Source organism: Numenius arquata, chromosome 8 (genome assembly GCF_964106895.1).
Source record: "Numenius arquata chromosome 8, bNumArq3.hap1.1, whole genome shotgun sequence".
NCBI lineage: Eukaryota > Metazoa > Chordata > Aves > Charadriiformes > Scolopacidae > Numenius > Numenius arquata.
This window is the reverse complement of record NC_133583.1, coordinates 24,988,227-25,006,876: the sequence shown is the minus strand read 5'-3', so window position 1 is coordinate 25,006,876 and position 18,650 is coordinate 24,988,227. Positions and strand designations below refer to the sequence as shown.

The 18,650-nt window shown below is 44.0% G+C and overlaps 1 protein-coding gene across 1 annotated transcript in view; it reads left to right on the top strand.

Annotated features, from left to right (window-relative positions):
- Nucleotides 1-18,650, top strand: part of RANBP10 (RAN binding protein 10) — a 79,332-nt gene that overhangs the window by 11,565 nt on the left and 49,117 nt on the right. Inside the window, exon 3 of the mRNA XM_074151379.1 lies at nucleotides 10,743-10,795. Within this exon, the coding sequence (XP_074007480.1) occupies nucleotides 10,743-10,795 (53 nt within the window). The remainder of the gene's footprint in view (nucleotides 1-10,742; nucleotides 10,796-18,650) is intronic.

Below are 18,650 nucleotides of genomic sequence, written 5' to 3'. Positions count from 1 at the left end.
TATTTTGTGTCTAGCAATGCCTCCTGAGTGCTGGGAGCTTTCCCGGCATTCAAAGGGAGATATTCTTTGCTCCTGGGATTCTTAGAAGTGAAGAATATCAAATACGTGAGTTCTGTTGCCGTGTTCCCCTCGGCTCTACCCACGAAGTTCTTTATTCCTGCGCTGGAAAAGCCAGATAGATGCAAGTGCTGGAATTTCAGCATTAGCTACTTGCAGTCAAAGGGCAGGTCTGTTCCTAAGTTTTTCTGCTGGGTTCAGGAGGATTTTTGTGGGTTGCTCGCACAAAGTAGCTTTAGACTAGCCAAAAAAACATCTTCTTACATTGAGTTTTTGGCAGGCTCTCTGGGCTTCGTGTTTGTTCTGAAGAAACATCTTTTGACTCGAAGAATTGCTTGTGACACGGGTGCATTCCCCTTCTGGGGACAAATTAGTCAAATACTGTCACTCCTGTGACATAACTTTTCATGTAGCTTTTTGCCAGTGACAATATATAATGTTTCCTGGCTAAGTCAGTGCATCTGAGATCTTTACGTTTAACATGTAACGGGAGAGTTACATTTTCATTTAGAAGTAGAGTCGTCATTTTGGCTATTTCCATCTCTTCCAGGGAAAGTCTTTTATTGGCAGAAGCAAAAAAAAAAAAAAAATTTTTTTAAAATATACAAATTTAAATTGTGACATTTGCAATATCTGCACTGCACAATCCAGCACACCAGGTCTCTTAGGAGCCAAAAGCGAATGCTGTCCTATTTAAATGTCGCTGTGCTGGAGTAGCAAAATGCTGATGTTTACTGGTAAAATCCTTGGGAACTGGGGGAAGGTACCAAAAAGCTTTGTCTCTTTGAATTAATCTTACCACAGTCACGGTGCTGTAAGATCTAGAGGTGGAAAAATGTTGGGAATTCAGCCGGTCGTGTGCTGCATGGAGGCACGTTTGAAACCAGCAGCTTTTTGGCATGAGGGTTTGCTACCATGCTCCCTTCTTCACCTGCCGTGGCCAAAGAGCTTGGACAAAAGAGCTGATGTTGTGGCTGGTGGTAAGTGTGGCTGATTCAGTCTATTCAAATTTTAAAAAGCAAGCGGTATTGACTGGGCAGGGCTGAGGTGCAGTAGGAGTCTGGAAAAATTTGGTGCTATGGTAACTGCTGAGGCTGCTGATGAGTGGAAACACGACTTCTGACTGAATCACTAGCATGTGTCTGCGTTTATTTTTGTCTGTCTGCTCTACTTGGAATTGATCTACTGATGCAGCGGTTTTGAAGCTTCTGATCGGGTGTTGGAGAGCAGTTCCAAGTATTCAGTGCTCGCTGATGAGGAGGTCAATTTTGGAGATTTAGGAGGTCGCTTTTGCCTGGCTTTAGTTGAGGTATATATCTTACATATTATGGATAATGGATTTAAATGAATCATTACTCAGAACCCTTTTTTTCCCTGTATGAAACTAATGTTTCTGTGCATCCTCTTCTAAGAGGCTCTTTGAATCCCTCAAAAAGGGGCTCCGGTTGATGGATGCCCCATATGGAGTCTGTCCACACCTCCAAACCCAGTGGCGCTGCAGGCAGGCAGACGCTGTAGGGATTTATGTTGAATGATACTGAATGTTATAATTTATTCTTGAAAAAAATAAAACGCACAAGCAGTAGGTTGTGCTTGATGATGCCCACAAATACTGTTTAACTAGTTTTGAATTTGTCGTATACACAAAACTGGTTTGGAGCATTTGGAATGAAGGAAGGGAGAAGCTGTTCTGCACCAAGAAGCTCAGAAAGAACCTGATGCTTTTGGTGGCAGAGTTGAAGATGATTTTTTTTTTTTAATCTAAATTTTCAAGAGAGGGTTTTTTTTTTTAATCTGAGGCTTTGTAGGTCTCAAAGATCATTTCATCCATCATTTCTGGTACGTTAATCAACAGTAGATGGGAAAAGCAAAGTAGCTAGCACCTTCTAAAACAAGAACCAGCAATCAAGTATGTGACAAGTAGAAGTTCTTGTTTAGAGAGTTTTATTTTATTTTAGGTTGTCTGCAAATTCTATGTACAATTCTACAGTCATTATGGTTTTATTTTTAAAGTTTGTCTTAAGCTTTAAATGGGAGCATAACTTGAAGAGCAGAATTTTGTGAACCGTGAAGGTGTTGTGTTGTGGCCATGTTCACTTTTATTTTTATTTTTATTTTCAGTGACAGATACGCAAGGTGTTGGATATTTAGATTAAAGTATAATCTTAAATTCAGAATTTCTGGATTTGTAGTACTTCCTTTTTATAAAAAATACAGGCTTCTAGACCTAACGTAAAGCTGTGTTGTCTGAAAATGGAAAGATACCATGGTACGCGTTTTTGCCCTAGGTTACGCGCATGGGATTTGCTGCAGTACATAAAAGAGGGAGGATGAATCTGCATAGAAAATAATAAAGTTAAGCAGGATAAGCTGAAGTGGGAGATGACCTATTTTATCAGAGTTCAACAATTGTGTTATTTCTTGTAATTTCCAACATTTTGCTGAGTATTGCCGCCCTTATGGTGACAATGCAGTGCGGTGACCCAACACGGGATGAGAACAAAAGGAAAGCCATGGTTCTGATGACGCTTCAAGGATGCCAAGGATGAGCACAGCAGTGGTGTCCTGTTAAATTCCAGGTGTGCTAATGCCAACAGCAGCAGATGTCGAGCTGGAGGAACAGGCAAGCACCCTGGGGCAGTAGGGAGGGATGGAGGTGGACGATGGCCCTGTGCCAGCGGAGCTGTGCTGTGTGATACTGAAACTCAGGAAGCCCACACTGCCATGTGAAGAAGCTGCACTAGAGGAGACAAAGTGGCCACAGTTTTACCGTCTTTCACCTTCAGCTCAGCCAAATAGACCAGGAAATGACATTCCCTATGTCAAGAGGCATGTCCTGCTCATTGAACAAAATGTGGCAGCTTCCAGGAAATCCAGGAGGTCTTGGGCTTGCTAATGAGACCAGGTGAAGGTGGTGGAGAGGGTTCTGCCGGAGTAATTTAGAGCACTGTGTCCGGTTCTGGGCTCCCAGGCTCAAGAAGGACAGAGAACTGCTGGAGAGGGTGCAGCAAAGGGCTACAAAGATGATGAGAGGACTAGAACATCTTTCTTATGAAGAAAGGCTGAGGGACTTGGGTCTCCTTAGACTGGAGAAGACTGATCAATGCTTATAAATACTTAAAGAGTGAGTGGGTGTCAGGAGGATGTGGCCAGCCTTTTTTCAGTGGTGCCCAGTGACAGGACAAGAGGTAGCGGGCACAAGCTGGAACATAGGCATCTAAAGGTGAGGAGGAACTTTCCTTTGAGGGTGGCAGAGCCCTGGAACAGGCTGCCCGGAGAGGTGGTGGAGTCTCTGTCTCTGGAGACATTGAAAACCCGCCTGGACGTATTCCTGTGCAACCTGCCCTGGGTGACCCTGCTCTGGCAGGGGGTTGGAGTAGGTGATCTCCAAAGGTCCCTCCCAACCCCTGTAGTTCTGTGATTCTGTAATGGAGTGGACCACTCCAGGCAGATTTTCTCTAAGTGTTTTTGTGCCCACCAGGGTCAGGACCAAGCACTCCGGTATTATTGCACCAGGATTAGATGGTGCCTTTATTGTGTGTGTAAACAATTTGGGACCTTGAATCACAGCTTGCCTGAGGCTTGAACCATTGGCAGAGGTTGCGCTTCTCAGTGCTCTCTGAAGCAATATAGCCCTGGAATGTAGTTCTAGCTGTGGACTATGGTCCTGACTGCTCGCACACAGAGTTGAAAAAAAAGTCAAAATGGCAAACCCCACCACGTAGCAAGAAAAACTCTGTAGCAGCAGTGGGTTCCAGACTCATCAGGAATAAGAAAACTGAAATGCTAACAAGCTGTTTTATCTGCCAATGTGCTTAAGAAGGTGGCAAGGAAGAGCTAGAGCGCTCCCTGCAGATGCTGGGAGAAGTCTGCCATGTTGTGCCTGGAAGGCTGTAAACATAGCCTTAAAATTCAGTTTATTCTTTTTAGCCGTGTGTATGTCTCATGACTGTGAGACTAAATTTTTCGATGCTGTAAATGACCGCTTCGGAGAGGCTAGTCGGGGAACTCACGAGAAAGGATGTAACTTCTGACTCATGCTCTAAGCAGTGCAGAAAATGTTTCTAAAAAATGTTTGTTTATAAGTTGGTCTGCAGCACTCATCATAAGTACTAACACCATTCTCTGAGAAGCACCATAAAAAGACCCCCAAACCCAAGTGCTTCAGTGTTCATCAAAAAAACCCCACCACCCAACAACAAAAAAGCCAGAAAACAAACCTATGTAAATTGAAGAAGCTTGTTTAGGAAAAGTTAACAAAAAGATGCAATCGGAAAGGTTAAATGCTTTCAGATGGCATGGAGACTGTTTAAGGGGACGTCATATTGGAGGATCAGCGTGTGAACTATTTGGAGGGACTCAAAATGACGTGACAGTTGTCATAATTGGATACGAGGGTGAGAGAGGAAAGGGATACACCCTCCAAAAGTTGAAATTTTTAATTGAATTTTTAAATGAGAAAAATGGAAAGAGAAAACTTTAAATATAAAAAAAACCAGTAAAGTTGGCCAAATGACTTGAGGGACATCTGGCTCAAGGTCTGAAATGTTAAAGGAGTATTTTTCCCTCCCAAAATATGAGGGAAGGGAAGCAAGCTGGAGAGCCTGTGAAACCAGGAGATGATTCAGGAGAACTTTTTATTAAGGGCTCTGAAAAAGTAGGAGTATTTAGAAGCTCCCAGATGCCAGTGTTTGTTGTTAAAGGATTATTTGGCTCAAGTTGAAGAGTAAATACCACAGTGGCATTTGTCAATAAAACACATGCAAATCTTTGTTTTTAAATGACTATCTGGCTCCTGTTGAAGGGTACTAACCCTGGTAGGGTACAACAACAGTGTTATTTATCCATACAACACAGGAACAAATCATTAGGGGTTATCTGGGTTTCATTCAAGAGGTCTAAAGCATGAAATAGCTGAGACATTAACTGTGGAGTGTGATGTTTAAAATGTATTGATTTGAGAGGAGAAGGGATATTTTTTTTTTAAAGGGATCCAAGGGAATTAAATTGCATTGTGCTCTCTTAAAGTGTTTTCTAGCCTTGAGGTCTCTACATCAGAGCAGAACCATCCTTGTTGCTTTTTTTCAAGCAGACACTAGGTTAAGGGGGCCTTCAGCCAAAGAGCTACAAGGCCCATAGGGAGGTGCCAGGCTGCAGTCCTCATGGTGTGTTCTGTTTGTGAGCTCAGGGTTGTTCTGCAGATCAGGAACCAGTCTTTCCTGGACCATCCATTCTCCTTGATGACTAGGAAGAAAGCTGGGCTCAGCTGGTAAGATCAGGTCAGGACTTGGCTTGCGGCGTGTTTGTGTGCATTAGGAAGTTCTGTCCCCTTTTGACATGGTAGATATCCTGCTTTGTGCACTTCTAGCCAAGAGTTTGTTTGCTGCCTGTCAGCAAAACTGTCCCGAGTCAAGACATTATTGAATGATTTAGGTTGGAAAGGGTCTCTGTAGGCCATCCAGTTCAGCTCCCCACTCAAAGCAGGGCCAGCTTCAGAAGTTAGATCAGGTTCCTCAGGACAACATGCAGTCAAGTTTTTGACTGTCTCTAAGGGTAGACATTCACTAATTTTTCTCCTCCCTTCTTCCAGTGTTAATCACGCTCATGGTTAAAATCTTTTTAGTAATATCTAATTGGAGTTGTCTTTGTTACAGCTTTGATCCCCCCCTTTGCCTTCTGTTCCTAAGACCAAACAAAGGCATTTCCCTCAGCCTCTCCTCATCCATCGTGTGGCTTGCAGGTACAGTAGTCACGGGGGTCAGCAGAGGGGAGCAGGTGCCTCCCCTTGACCTGCCGCCGGCATTCATACTAGTACAGCCCAGGGTTGGACTGGTGATACTAGTTCTCTTTATTGTACTGCTTACATCTTGTTGGTCTTTCCACCCTCTGTCTTTTTTCCTCCTCTTTTCCTTGGCTTTCCTGAGTCTTTCCTGACTTAGTCCTGAGTCAGGTCACGGGTATTTGTTCTGAGCCTGTAATATGATGTCTTTACCTCATCTTGGTGTTCCTGGAAGCGTTTTTCTTATCCTTGATCTGTTATCATTTAAACCAGTTACTAGTCTGTGAGGTGACTTTCTTTTTGTACCAAGATAATTTCTTTAAGAACTTCTGGGGAAGGACCTTGCCACTGCTGGAGCACAGATGTTTTGATAATTTAGCTATGGTGCCATGTCCTTTTCATGGCAGTTGGTGGTGCTGGAGGGTTCTTGGGTGGGGTGTTTTGCAGGCCATGTTTTCTGTCATAATAGGGAAGTGGAGACCAGCAATTGATCTCTGTTCTTAAAAACCTTAACTCTATACTGATACACAAGATCAGAATTGTGACTAGCTGCTGTTGTCTTAGCTGATGACTGCCACGGTGCTGTCCTTCACATCTCTGTTCAGAGGTGTTTGAAGGAGTTCCTAGGCCAAAGAGAAACTCTGGCTTTTCCTCTGGACTCTGTGAAACAAAAGTGCTAGAAGTTAGGGCATCCCTTCTCAGATTAAACATTTTTTTCCCTGTTGGTTACTGAGGAGAGGATAGTGTAGAGAATAGGTTCTTTCATCCTTAACAGTAGTCTACAAGTTTAGGTTTTGGGATGAACACCCAAAAGTCTTGCCTTGTCTCTGCCCAGCTCATGTATCTTTTGAAGCAATGTTGGTCTTCACCATTGAGCTTTCTACTTCGGGGCATACTGCAGACTATGCAGGGCTTAATTTTGTATGAATCCTCCCCACTCCACTCTTGGGGTACTTGCCTGACTTACTCTACGGTGTGTGGCAGCAGAAACCTTTGGGATGTCTCTTGTTAGGCTGTATCTTGGCAGCCTCTAACCTCTCCTTGGAGGGATGCCCAGGCAGATGCCAGCTCACCTTTGGCTGATGGTTTCCTTAGCACAGCTGAAACCATCCCTGTCTGTGCTGGAGAGAAGCTGGTTACCCTCTGGTAGGGAAGGGCTCCTTCCACCAGGGCCAAGCGAGATGAGGATGGTTATCTCCAGGGTGAGGTCAGTCAGATCTCAAAGATTAGGGCTACCAAGTGCAGGAAATAGTCATTTCACCTGTGTCCTGCAACTTGGAGCAGGGCAAAATACACTCAGGACACGTTTGTGTTTCTGTATGCTCTGTGTCCAAGCTGTATTTCACTGAGGTGTCCACTGACCCATCTCAACCAGCAGAGCACCTGGAGATCTTTTTGTAGACAGGCTGGAGGCTTATAGCATTTCTGCATAGAATATCAGATTTGCTACATAATAGTGTATATCCTAGATTTTTTGGAAACCCTCACAAATCTCTTTTTATCCTTCTAAATGAGAAATTGGAAATCCAGCCAAGTGTCCTGGAATCTGTATCTCTGTGACTGAAGTATTTCTGATATAAACTTGTTTGCCCTAAATGCCATTGGGAGGATCAAATCTTCTGCTCCTGAACTGGCTACTGCTAAAGCCTCTTTGGGGTATTTTTCTAAGTTCAGTGGTCTTCTTACTGTTTCCTTTATCAAACATTAATGCTTTCCTGGAGCTTGTGTAATTACATAATTTATACGTGGTGAGAGCTGAAGGACCTGGAGTGCCCTTACTTGGTTCTACCTGGCTGTTACGTTGGCATAGTCAGTGTTCACCCCAAGAAGCTTTGAACTTGAAGAGCCCTAGTCTTGCAGCAGGAAAACACTGAGCTGGGTGAAGGAAAGGTACGAGTCCTAGAACCATAAAATAGTTAGAGTTGGAAGGGACCTTAAAGATCATCCAGTTTCCACCCCTCTGCCATATGCAGGGCCACCTCCCACTAGACCCGTCCAACCTGGCCTTGAACCCCTCCAGGGATGGGGCAGCCACAGCTTCCCTGGGCAACCTGGGCCAGTGTCTCACCACTCTCACAGGAAAGAATATCCTCCTAATATCTAATCTAAATCTACCCTCTTTCAGTTTAAAACCCAGCAGTAGGTTCCCCATATCATGATCGTGTATCATTTTCATCCGTACATAACCTTCAGAGGCCAGGGCCAGATAAAAGGAAAAGATGGACTATAGAGTGGTTGGCAATTCTGTGGTCAGCTTTGCCGAGTACCAGAATAGAGATGAGGAGGGACAGTTCTGGAGTGTTGCTGAGGAATTGGTCTGAAGAGGGGAGGTTTGGATCCTCTGGGAGCTGGGGCACATCTGAAATGGAGCGTGATGTTTAAAGAAGGGACTGAATTTAAAGCACTGTAGAGCTGGGTTTCACGTGTTTAAAATCTGGAAGGTTGTGTTACCAAGAGGTGAAGTGTACAAGAAAGACAACATTGGCCACGTTTGTGAAGATGTGGTGCTATTTATTAAATAGGTGCTGGAGCGTGTCCGGAGAAGGGCAGCGGAGCTGGTGAGGGGTCTGGAGCACAAGTCTCGTGAGGAGCGGCTGAGGGAGCTGGGGGTGTTCAGCCTGGAGAAAAGGAGGCTGAGGGGAGACCTTCTCACTCTCTACAACTCCCTGAAAGGAGGGTGTAGCCAGGGGGGGTCGGTCTCTTCTTCTAAGGAACAGGCGACAGGACAAGAGGAAACAGCCTCAAGTTGCGCCAGGGGAGGTTTAGGATGGATATTAAGAAAAATTTCTTTACCGAAGGGTTGTCAAACATTGGAACAGGCTGCCCAGGGAAGTGTTGGAGACACTATCCCTGGAGTTATCTAAAAGCTGGGTAGACGTGGTGCTGAGGGACATGGGTTAGTGGTGGTTTTGTCAGTGCTGGGTTGATGGTTGGACTTGATGATCTGAAAGGTGCCTTCCAACCCAGACAATTCTATGATGCTGTGACTGGGGTGGTGACAATGATTGAGACGCATAAGTAAAGTGCAGGAAACAGTTGCTGCAGGAGACTTAACCCACATAGCTTGAAGAAATGTAACTTTGGGGTAAAATTCTGAAATAATATTTTTAGACATGGTTAATGCCTACCTTTATGTGTGTAAGAGCCCAAGAGTAACTGTTAATTTCAAAGCGTAGTAACCTAAAAGTATGGAAGCTTGTTAAAAACAAACTAAGCAGGGCAGCTATTTCTGTGGTTCCAGGGGATATTAGGAGAATTGCAAACCATGCAATTTAACAGGAATAGAACAAACAAAATGGGTATGTGCCTATGTATTGCAATGAGGAAGAAGAGCCTTTGCGAAGGCTGGCCGTGCCCTCCTGAACGCAGAAGTAGATCAGTCTGCCTGGTTTTGAAAAAGCCACTTGGTGAAGTCCAGTCTCAAAAATTGTTGAAGAAGGGAAAGAAAACATGGGATAAAGTGAAGGAGCTGGTGTGGTTGAGTGATTGGTTAGAACATTAGCTAACAGGTAGGAAACAGGGCAGAGAAATGAGTGGCCCGAGTGTACGTGCCATGTCCTTTCCTCCCTGCAGCTGAGGATGCTCACCTGTGGGTTTTTGCGGGGATGTGTACCCATCTCTGATGTTCACTACCTTAATAAATGACCTGGAAGGGAAATTAATAGTAAAACAATATTTTTTTTGCTGGTGGTATGAAGCTAACTAGAGTTGTAAAATCAAGGACTGACTATGGATGATAAAATGAAAGATGCAGTTCAGGCTGGATAGACGAAAAATGATTCTCATGGGGGGAGGATAAACAATCCAAACTTGACACAAAAAATGGTCCCTGAGCTGCCTCTTACAGTGCAGGGACAAGTTCTTTGTGTCCTGGTTCCATGGAAAAATTAGCTCAGTTCTCATCTGCAGTCAAAAAATAAATGGAATAATTGAGACCAGGACAGGGAGGAATAGCGACCAAACCAGAGAACATCATTATACTGTTATCCATAATAATCCCCATGTGTTTGTGTTGTGAGCGATGCTTGTGGCTCTGGTTTGCCCCTGCTCTCAAAGAAGGTAGAGAACTGGCGGTGTAGCAAGAGTATTAAGAGGTATAGATTAGCTTCTATACGAGGAACAACTGAATAGGCTGCAAGTGGTCAACCTTGAGACCACTGGGGAGTGGGATACAAATGAGGACTTTAAAATCCTTGTAAAAGTTAAGAGGGAAATGCTGTTCCTCTCTTCCAATTCTGGAAATGCAAGTACTGAGCAAAACTAGCTTGAACTGTAGTTGAATGGTGGGGCTGCGGGATGTTGCCTTTTCAGAGAGCTCGCAAAGGTTCAGAACGCAGTCAGATTAATGGAGGAAAATCTACTGGAGTGTGAAGTACAGAAAGACCATCTTTTCCTAAGGAAATAATCTAAAATATATGTTGGACAATGAAGGAATGTTCTTGGAAAGTACAACTGTTTGCTCTGTGCCGTGCATCCACTACCAGCTGTTCCTGGGGACAATATGTTAGGCTGGATGGATATTTGTTCTTATATACTACATCTGCTATTACGTATTTTTTTACTCTCCTGTTAATCACCTATATAAATAATATTTTCTGATATGTGGAGGGGAAAAAAACCATCACAAAACAAATGCAGAAATTTAATTGCTGGTTGTTTTCCAGTCCTTTTCCTACCAATTAAGAGCTTGAAGAGTAGCTGTAGTTGTCTATTCGAAAGCTGTTGGTCACTGAAGCAGACTGACATTCGAAGAAGACTAAAAAAGTATTGGAATTTCTTTAGTGATTTCAACATTCTTACCTTAAATGATTTGTGGATTGTTTTTCCCCCCTGTATTTTTGCTGTAGGAAATCTTGTGGATTGGTTGTTCGGTGCTTGACTAATGTTTTGTTTGGGTTTTTTGAAGGTACATGGGAATAGGACTTTCTGCTCAAGGGGTCAACATGAACAGGCTTCCTGGTAAGTCACTGTTAAGATGTGCTTTGGTTTACCAAATCTGTAGTAAAGTCTCTGTTAAATGTTATTTTGAAATAAAGATTTTCACTTATGTACGTGAACTAGTGAATGTCTGTTTCTATTAATAAAATGTAAGTGTCTCGCATTTTGGAAGTTTCAAACTACTGAGTGTTATCCTAAATTGAGTTACTGGTATTGTTAATGTAGCTACGATGATTTTAGCAGATAATATAAATTAATATTAAACTAATGAGTAATGGGTAAAATGAACTTTCAGACATGCAAGTTCTTCTTTGCGTCTGAGCAAAATAATTTGACATTTAGTCTGTGTATCCCACTTGACAAATTTACGTGAAAGAATCTGAAAATGACAGGAAAATTGGCCTGTCATGTTGTCTCTCCTCTCTTCTTTCCCTCTTCCCGCTGAAAAACTAGAAAAATGGGATAGAGTGGTGCTTCCACTTAATATAGTCGCTTACTTTTTTTGGAATCTTTGTTTTTAGGTTAGCCTCTTAAGTTGGTTAAGTAGCTTCTTTTTAAAAATAAATAATCAGCAATCTTTTTTATAATTCTTAGTTAATACCGTTGAGCCAAATCTCGAAGTTAACAATATCTGATGTGACTTCTGTAGCAGGAATTCTTTAAGCTGGGTTTTAAACTAGAAGTTCTCTGTGTTTGGTAGAAAGTAGATGTTCTTCATGTGCCAGCACGAATGGCAGCTGGGTCCCACTCGTGGTTGTTGTTTTTTCCAGTCTTGAGAGTGATTTACTTCTGCGGGAGTTGTTTTAAAGCTGAAATGTGTGTTCAGCCTTTATTATGCATCTTGGCATCTGCAAAGGAGACTGTTTTGTGAACGTCCTGACAAAAGGAAGAGCTTCCATAGGGGTTGCACTAAGGCCCTTGTGGATTCACTTGTCAGTGAGGATTTTGCTTTTGTCTTCACTGGTAACTTGCATGTTAGAGAGTGGAACACGCTCAGTTTTTTTCCTTACAGTCTCCAATTGAAAATGTTGCAGCATTGGAGCAAAATCCCTGACTGTTCTGTTAGCAAAACAGGCGATTCTGTAGCTCTGTTAAAAATTTCTGAAATTTATATTTCTATAGCTGTTTCTGAAATTCCACTGAGACTGCAGAGGGTCTCAGCACGGAGATGAGAAGGAGACTGAGAGAGCTGGAATCCTCGGGATGATTTCATAGAATAGCTTTCTGGTGCTTGTTCTTTTAATTGTAAATCTGCTACTGAATTTTGCAGTGGAACAGCTGCCTTGTCTTGTTGCTGAAGAGAAGCATGGAGGTCTCGGAGTGCATGAGGGAGCACTTGGGGTCTTTTGCATTGATAAAGAAGAAATTTGGAAGTGTAAGCTAATTGCATTAGTTAATTAGTTCAATTAAAGTTTAACCAGTGAAACAATAAGCGTCAATTGTTTAGTGACAAACATCAGTGCAGCATGTGGGCCGTTCATAAATCACAGCCATGGTTAACAGTTGCAGGGAGACCTTCCTTTTCCAGGCGCCACTTTCATAGAATCACAGAATGGTTTGGGTTGGAAGGGACCTTAAAGCCCATCCAGTGCCACCCCCTGCCCTGGGCAGGGACACCTCCCACCAGACCAGGTTGCTCCAAGCCCCCTCCAACCTGGCCTTGAAGCCCTCCAGGGATGGGGCAGCCACAGCTTCTCTGGGCAACCTGGGCCAGGCTCTCGCCACCCTCACAGCAAAGAAGTTCTTCCCCACATCTCATCTCCATCTCCCCTCTTCCAGTGTCAAACCCTTCCCCCTCATCCTATGGCTCCCCTCCCTGATCCAGAGTCCCTCCCCAGCTTTCCTGAATCCCGTTGAGGGACTGGAAGGGGCTCTAAGGTCTCCCTGGAGCCTTCTCTTCTCCAGGCCTCTGAACCCCCCCAACTCTCTCAGCCTGTCCTCACAGCAGAGGGGCTCCAGCCTTCCCAGCATCTCCGTGGCTTCCTCTGGCCCCGCTCCAGCAGGTCCATGTCCTTCTGCTGTTGGTGGTCCCAGAGCTGGAGGCAGCACTGGGGGGGGGGGGTGTCTCCCCAGAGCAGAACTGAGGGGCAGAATCCCCCCTCACCCTGCTGGCTATGCTGTTGGGGATGCAGCCCAGGATGAGGTTGGTTTTCTGGGCTGCCAGCGCACATTGCTGGGCTGTGTTGAGCTTCTCAACTTGATCATGTTTGATCAACCTTGAGAGCCTTCTTTTGGCCACTGTCAAAGGCACGTCTTGAGACCTGTTGGTCTGACTGGGGCACGACCTTCCTTGCATTGGTTTTTCCTCTGGTAATTTCAGACCTGCCCAAAGTGCTTGTGGAACCTCTAACTTTGGAGATACTTAGGACTCAGCAGGACATGGCCTTGACTAACCTGATCTAATTAGACCTCCTTTGAGCAGGGGTTGGACTAGGTGACTTCTGGAGAACTCTCAGTTTTCAGACTCTTCCTCTCTCTGCCCTCCCTCTCCCCCCAATCCTCCCAACCCAAGTGGATTGCGTGCCTGTACACAATGGAGCATGAGTCTCTCTTCCCAGGGTTGAAGTGTGCTCGGCTGCTTGGAAGAGGAGTTGTTTGGCTGTTAAGGGAGTGTGTTCTGCTCAAGAAATGACTCTCTGGCTTGTGCGATGGAAAGATGTGTGGGATTGTCTTGGAGACTTGGCCTGTAGAATGGTGGTTGGATTATGCTTAACCTCCTGGGATTATAACACAGATATAGATATATAGATGTAAAATATGGTTGAATACTAACCTGAGTGATATGTTCTGAATGCCATGGGTGTGCTGTCCTGAAATCGAACAGCCAGCATAATTTTCCCCTTTAGAGACTAAAAATTAGCCAAACCACTTCTGATAAATGGCTTTAAAGCCCAAGAGCTACATGTGCAGTGTTTTGTGGCCAGTTTGAATCAAAGTGCCTATGATTTCTAGAGCGTCTGTGGCAAATGGGGAACTCTTTTCGCCAAGTGAAATAAAACATAAAGTGACCTTGAGACTTCGGATAGTGCTTATTTAGCAATGAATTGTACAAATTTGATCCTATGAACCTGTTGTTTGTTTGATCACATGCAGGTTATGCTGCCAAGAGTGATTCTGCTGGCGGAGTTAGGTCCATCTCCCATCATCTGTGTAAAATGACCTGCGTGGCTCTGTATTACAGCTTAATAATGACCTTCCTGGCTTTTGGAGAATAAGGCTGATTTATTTTTTTTTTTTTTACAGTATATAGCTCAAGTGACTGAAGTGAGAAACATTTATCAGGCTTAACCGTTACCAGTCCTTCGCAGCACAGAGTACGTGAGAGCTCACAAAGAAATGACAGACTTTGGAGTCTTGACTTGGCTTCATGTCAAAGTGTAATTTTAACTTTTTGTGACCTGAAACCCTGTCAGGTTTGTCTCCTTAGACCCTTTTTAAGTCACTCCTGCTTTCACAGATCGATTTTCGCTCGGTGTCCCGGCAGGGTGTGACCCCACAGCAAGTAGTGGTTTGGGAGCCCAAAGCCTGGTGTGGGAGCCAAAGTTGGTCCTTTTTTTGTTCCCTCTTTCAGTGGGGATCCTTGGCACCCTGTCAGACCCCATTCAAAGAACAATCTTGCTGCTGGGTTCTGTCTCGAGACTCCTTCCCCCTCCACGCACAGCCCCCCCACACACACCCCTGAGGCATTTGTGTTTTATGTCAAATTTATTTTGGCTTCAGCCCAGCTCTGCGCTAGTGGGGGTAGAGCTGAGCTTTCTCAGAAGGTTGGAAGTGTGGCTGGAACAACCTGAGCGTTTATTTAACCTACCCCTCTCTGCCGAGCAAACAGGGACTGCTTTTAAAAAGAGGGTGCCCTGTCCCTGTGCAACTTGAGGTTTCTGTGGGCTCTGCTTTGAAATTCAATTAGCAGCTCTGACATTATTGTGGGGTTTTCATTGAAGTGCCAACTTCTGTGACCATGACATGTCTTGATGATTTTTTTTTGAATTATTATTCTGTAAGCTTTTAACAAACATTTACCACGCTTACTAATAAAAGTGCTGCTTTTATTGAAATGGCTGCTCGCTTCTTTCCCCAGATACAACTTTTTATTCCACATGTGTAAAGCATTTTGGTATCTGAGGATGAGATTACATGTTACAGCTGAGCTGATCTAACTCACTGTCATCAAAGGAGAGAAACCTGACCCTTCCTCCCCCTCTCCCACTGCTGCACAGTCCCTCCTCTTCCCTTCTGCAAGCCCCTGGCTCTGGCCCTTGTCACCTCCATGGCCAGCCCAGCTCTCTGGCCTGGCAGGAGCCTGCTGCTCTTCTGCCGTGTTGGGGTGGTGGCTGGTTCCTTCAGAGCTTGTGGAGCACCGCTCCTACCTTTGCATCCTGAATGTAACATCTGAAATATCCTTTTAAATTTTTTTTTATTTTATTGTTTAGCCCTTAACCCAGTAAGTTTCTCTGAGCCCATCTGAAAATGCATTGATGGTTTGCTACGGGTCTCACTTGACTTTCACAAAATGGAGAAGATGTGTGTTGCCATCTGTGTATGGATGAGATGTGCATGCTGGAGGTGATTCTCCCCTGTATTGGTTCCAGTCCTTCATGCTGTTGAGAGAGAACATTTCATTTGTTCTTGCTCTTTGAGGGTGACCCAGCAGGAGCGTACAGCCAGCCAGAGGGGGAAGGTGCGATGATTCTTTATGGTAGGAGCAAGGTCTTAATTCAGCCTAAAACATTGTGAAAACACGCCCTCGGGCATATCCTGCTTCAGTTTCTGAAACACCATGGATAGGATCTGACCAATCGCTTTTGGAGACTTTAAACACCCACTGGTTAATAACTGACCGGCCCCGCTGAGCAGCGTCGCACGCGTGAAAGGGAGGGCCAGCTTCACTCACCAGTGGTTTGGTTTATGAAACTTTGATTATTTTTTCACCTTACTTTTCAAATGAAAAGATATTGCTTGGCTTATTCACTCTCTGCCTGCTTCAAACTCCCTATTAAAAGAACAAACTTTCAAATTTGGGAATGTTTTATGGACTTGAATTAGAGTGCAGCCAGATAAGCTAGCTGAATGTGGTGTACAGAAACCTGCTCCGTTGCTAGGGTTTGGCTTCTGGGGCTGTGATGCCTTAAGCCAGGTCAGCAAAACAAGAAACAGTTTGTCCATCTGTCCTGTGTCTCTGTTCAGCAAAGGGCCCTTGATTGATCTGTCTCTGTAGGCATGTAGATAAAATAAGAATGAGCACTAGGAATTAAGACTTCCCCATGCTGTCCTACTCTGTGAAAGCCACATGTCCTGTAAGCCACCAACATGGTGAGTGGGCTTTCTATTTTAACTTCATTTGAAGATCCCTTCCTTGCCTTTACACTCTCCTCTTGCCAATAGGTTTCTGTTGACATTTGTAGCCAGGACTTTATTTCTACTTGTTTTATCTTGCACGTTATCGGAGGAGACACAGGCAGGGGGAGTAAGGCTATTGAGGAATCTGGCTTCCCATTTCTTCCTTTGAGAGGAAAAAGATAAGTGTTTTCTCCTCTTGGAATGCTTACAAGGGTTTTTCAGGCAGGTGAGAAGAGAGGCTGGGTTGATGTTGTATTGTAGGAACCAGTGAGAAACTAAAGGAACCGGGTTGTTCAGCCTGGAGAGGAAGAGGCTGAGAAGAGATCTAGTAGCAGTCTTTCACCATCTAAAGGAGCTTGCAGAGAACAGGGACCCCAACTCTTCTTCAAGGTGTGCAGTACAGAGGAGAGAGGCAATGGGCATTAGTTGCAACAAATAAAATTCTCATGGGAAATAAGATATTATTCCCCATCGGAGTTGGGGATGGGTTATTAGAAAGGCTTTATGTTGAAGAGATTTTCAAACCTTGATTGGGCAAGGCTCCAGGCAACCTGATCTCATTCTTCAGTTAACCCTGCTATGAGCAGGGAAGCTTGGCTAGAGACCTCCAGATGTTCCTTCTAGCCAGTTTTGGGGTTTTTTTGTGTGGGGGGGGGTTGTTTTTTTTTTTTTTCCTCTGTGACTGCCAGGGGATCTTTCTATTTCAAGTGAGTTTAAAGAACTTCATTTCCACGTATCATCTTCTGCTTTCGGTTGTCACTTTCTGTGACTCCAATGACAAACGAAGGACCTGTGCTAAAGGACTTAGTCCCAGTGGTAAATATAGTAATTATAGAAGATGGGACCTCACCAAATCATCTGATCTGAAGCTAATTCAATTATACCTCATTCCTGCCTGACAGGTGTGTGTCTAAACCAGTCTTTCATTATCTTTCTGGCAACTTTTCCAGCACTGTCCTTGTGTTGGAAACTTTTCCTGATGACAAAGCTGAATACGTAGTCTAAGGTCCGTTACTCTTGGATTATGTGGAAGTGGAGAATAATTAATTCCTTTCCTCTTTGTAGCTGTGCACATGGAGACCTCTGTCACTGCTTTGTGGTCTTCTCTCTAGACCAAACCTCTCTGGCTCATTACCCTGTTCCTCTTTGTCATCTTGTCTTCATTTGTGACAACGCCTGTTGACCCTTTCTGAACTCTGTCCACTGGGTGCATCACAAGCACCGGTGTCTCACTCCCTGCAGTGAAAGAAAACATTAAAATTCAGAGCAAGTGCAGGAAGCGGCTCATATCCCATGCTGCAAACAAGGGCAAAGGAAAACCCTTGCCAGGCTTTCACAACCTCTGAGGCTTCAGCAGAAAGGGGAGGGAGAAGCAGATGGTTAACTGGGAAAAGAAGGGCCTTCCCCCATGGCTTCTAGAGTAACCAGCAGAAGTCCTGAAGTATGGGATTCAATATATGAACAGTGTCTGGCAAACAAATAGTGATTCAGGCTGCTTTCAAATACTTCTGGCTAAATCAGCATTTTGGACAACCAGCTTGATTTTTCTGTCTTTAGAAGTAATTTCTGTTAAGATTGTTTAACTATTTATGGAGCTGATCAAGATCTATCTTAAAATACTTCATGGTATTTGTCCTGCTGCAAAGCTTTTCCAGAACTGTCCTTAAAAACAGTTGCCCAAAGTCGCACATGGGATTTCCATATGGTGTTTAAGTAAAGTCTTGTACAATGATACTCGCACTTCTTGTCTCTTTAGTAAATACACCTCAGATGGAACTTTTCTTCTACTCTATTTGCTGTGTTGAGGAAATAGAACAAATCCAAGTTTTGCTCTTAGTTTAGATGGAATTTTAATTATGTAGTCTATCCTTATTGCAACTTGTTGACACATGAGGAAGGCAGATGGGTGGAAAAAAGGACGAGAAGGCAGTGGCAGTCCAAGCTGCTGGCAGCGTGGGCTCCATGTATCGAGGCTGAGCGAGCAGATGTCAGGTGATGGGGAAAAGCTCCCTGTTGGGTTCGGTGCACATCAGCTCGAAGGAAAGCTACTTGTGGTCAGTGCCACCGAAATACGTAGAGAACCTTGGAGCACCATGGAGAAACCTGAATTCTGTTCCTCCCTTCTGTTGTCCATAAGGAAGGCATAATAATGTAAAAAAGCATGGAGGCATTCGATTTACCTCCCCCTTGACCCCAGTTTTGTTCTTAGTGTTGCTGTGGCTCTTCATGGAGACCTTGAAACCATAGAGGTTTCTAGTTAAACCACTCAAATGGCTGAAGGAAGCCTTGTTAGTTCTTAGAAGGGATCTGAGTCAGCTTTTATCTGATCATTGCTTATAGTCCTATTTCTCTTGCCTGTTTTCCTTGTATTTTCGACTTGCACTTTGTTGGGTTCTCTTCAGGAGTAAGTGCCACGGAAACCTTTGAGTACTGTTTGATAAGTGTTTGGGATAAAAGTGGTTACTTGAGTAATTTAATCAAAGTGCTACCAAAACACATACTTGGTTCAACATTTAATACTTTTCATGGCAATTTGGAT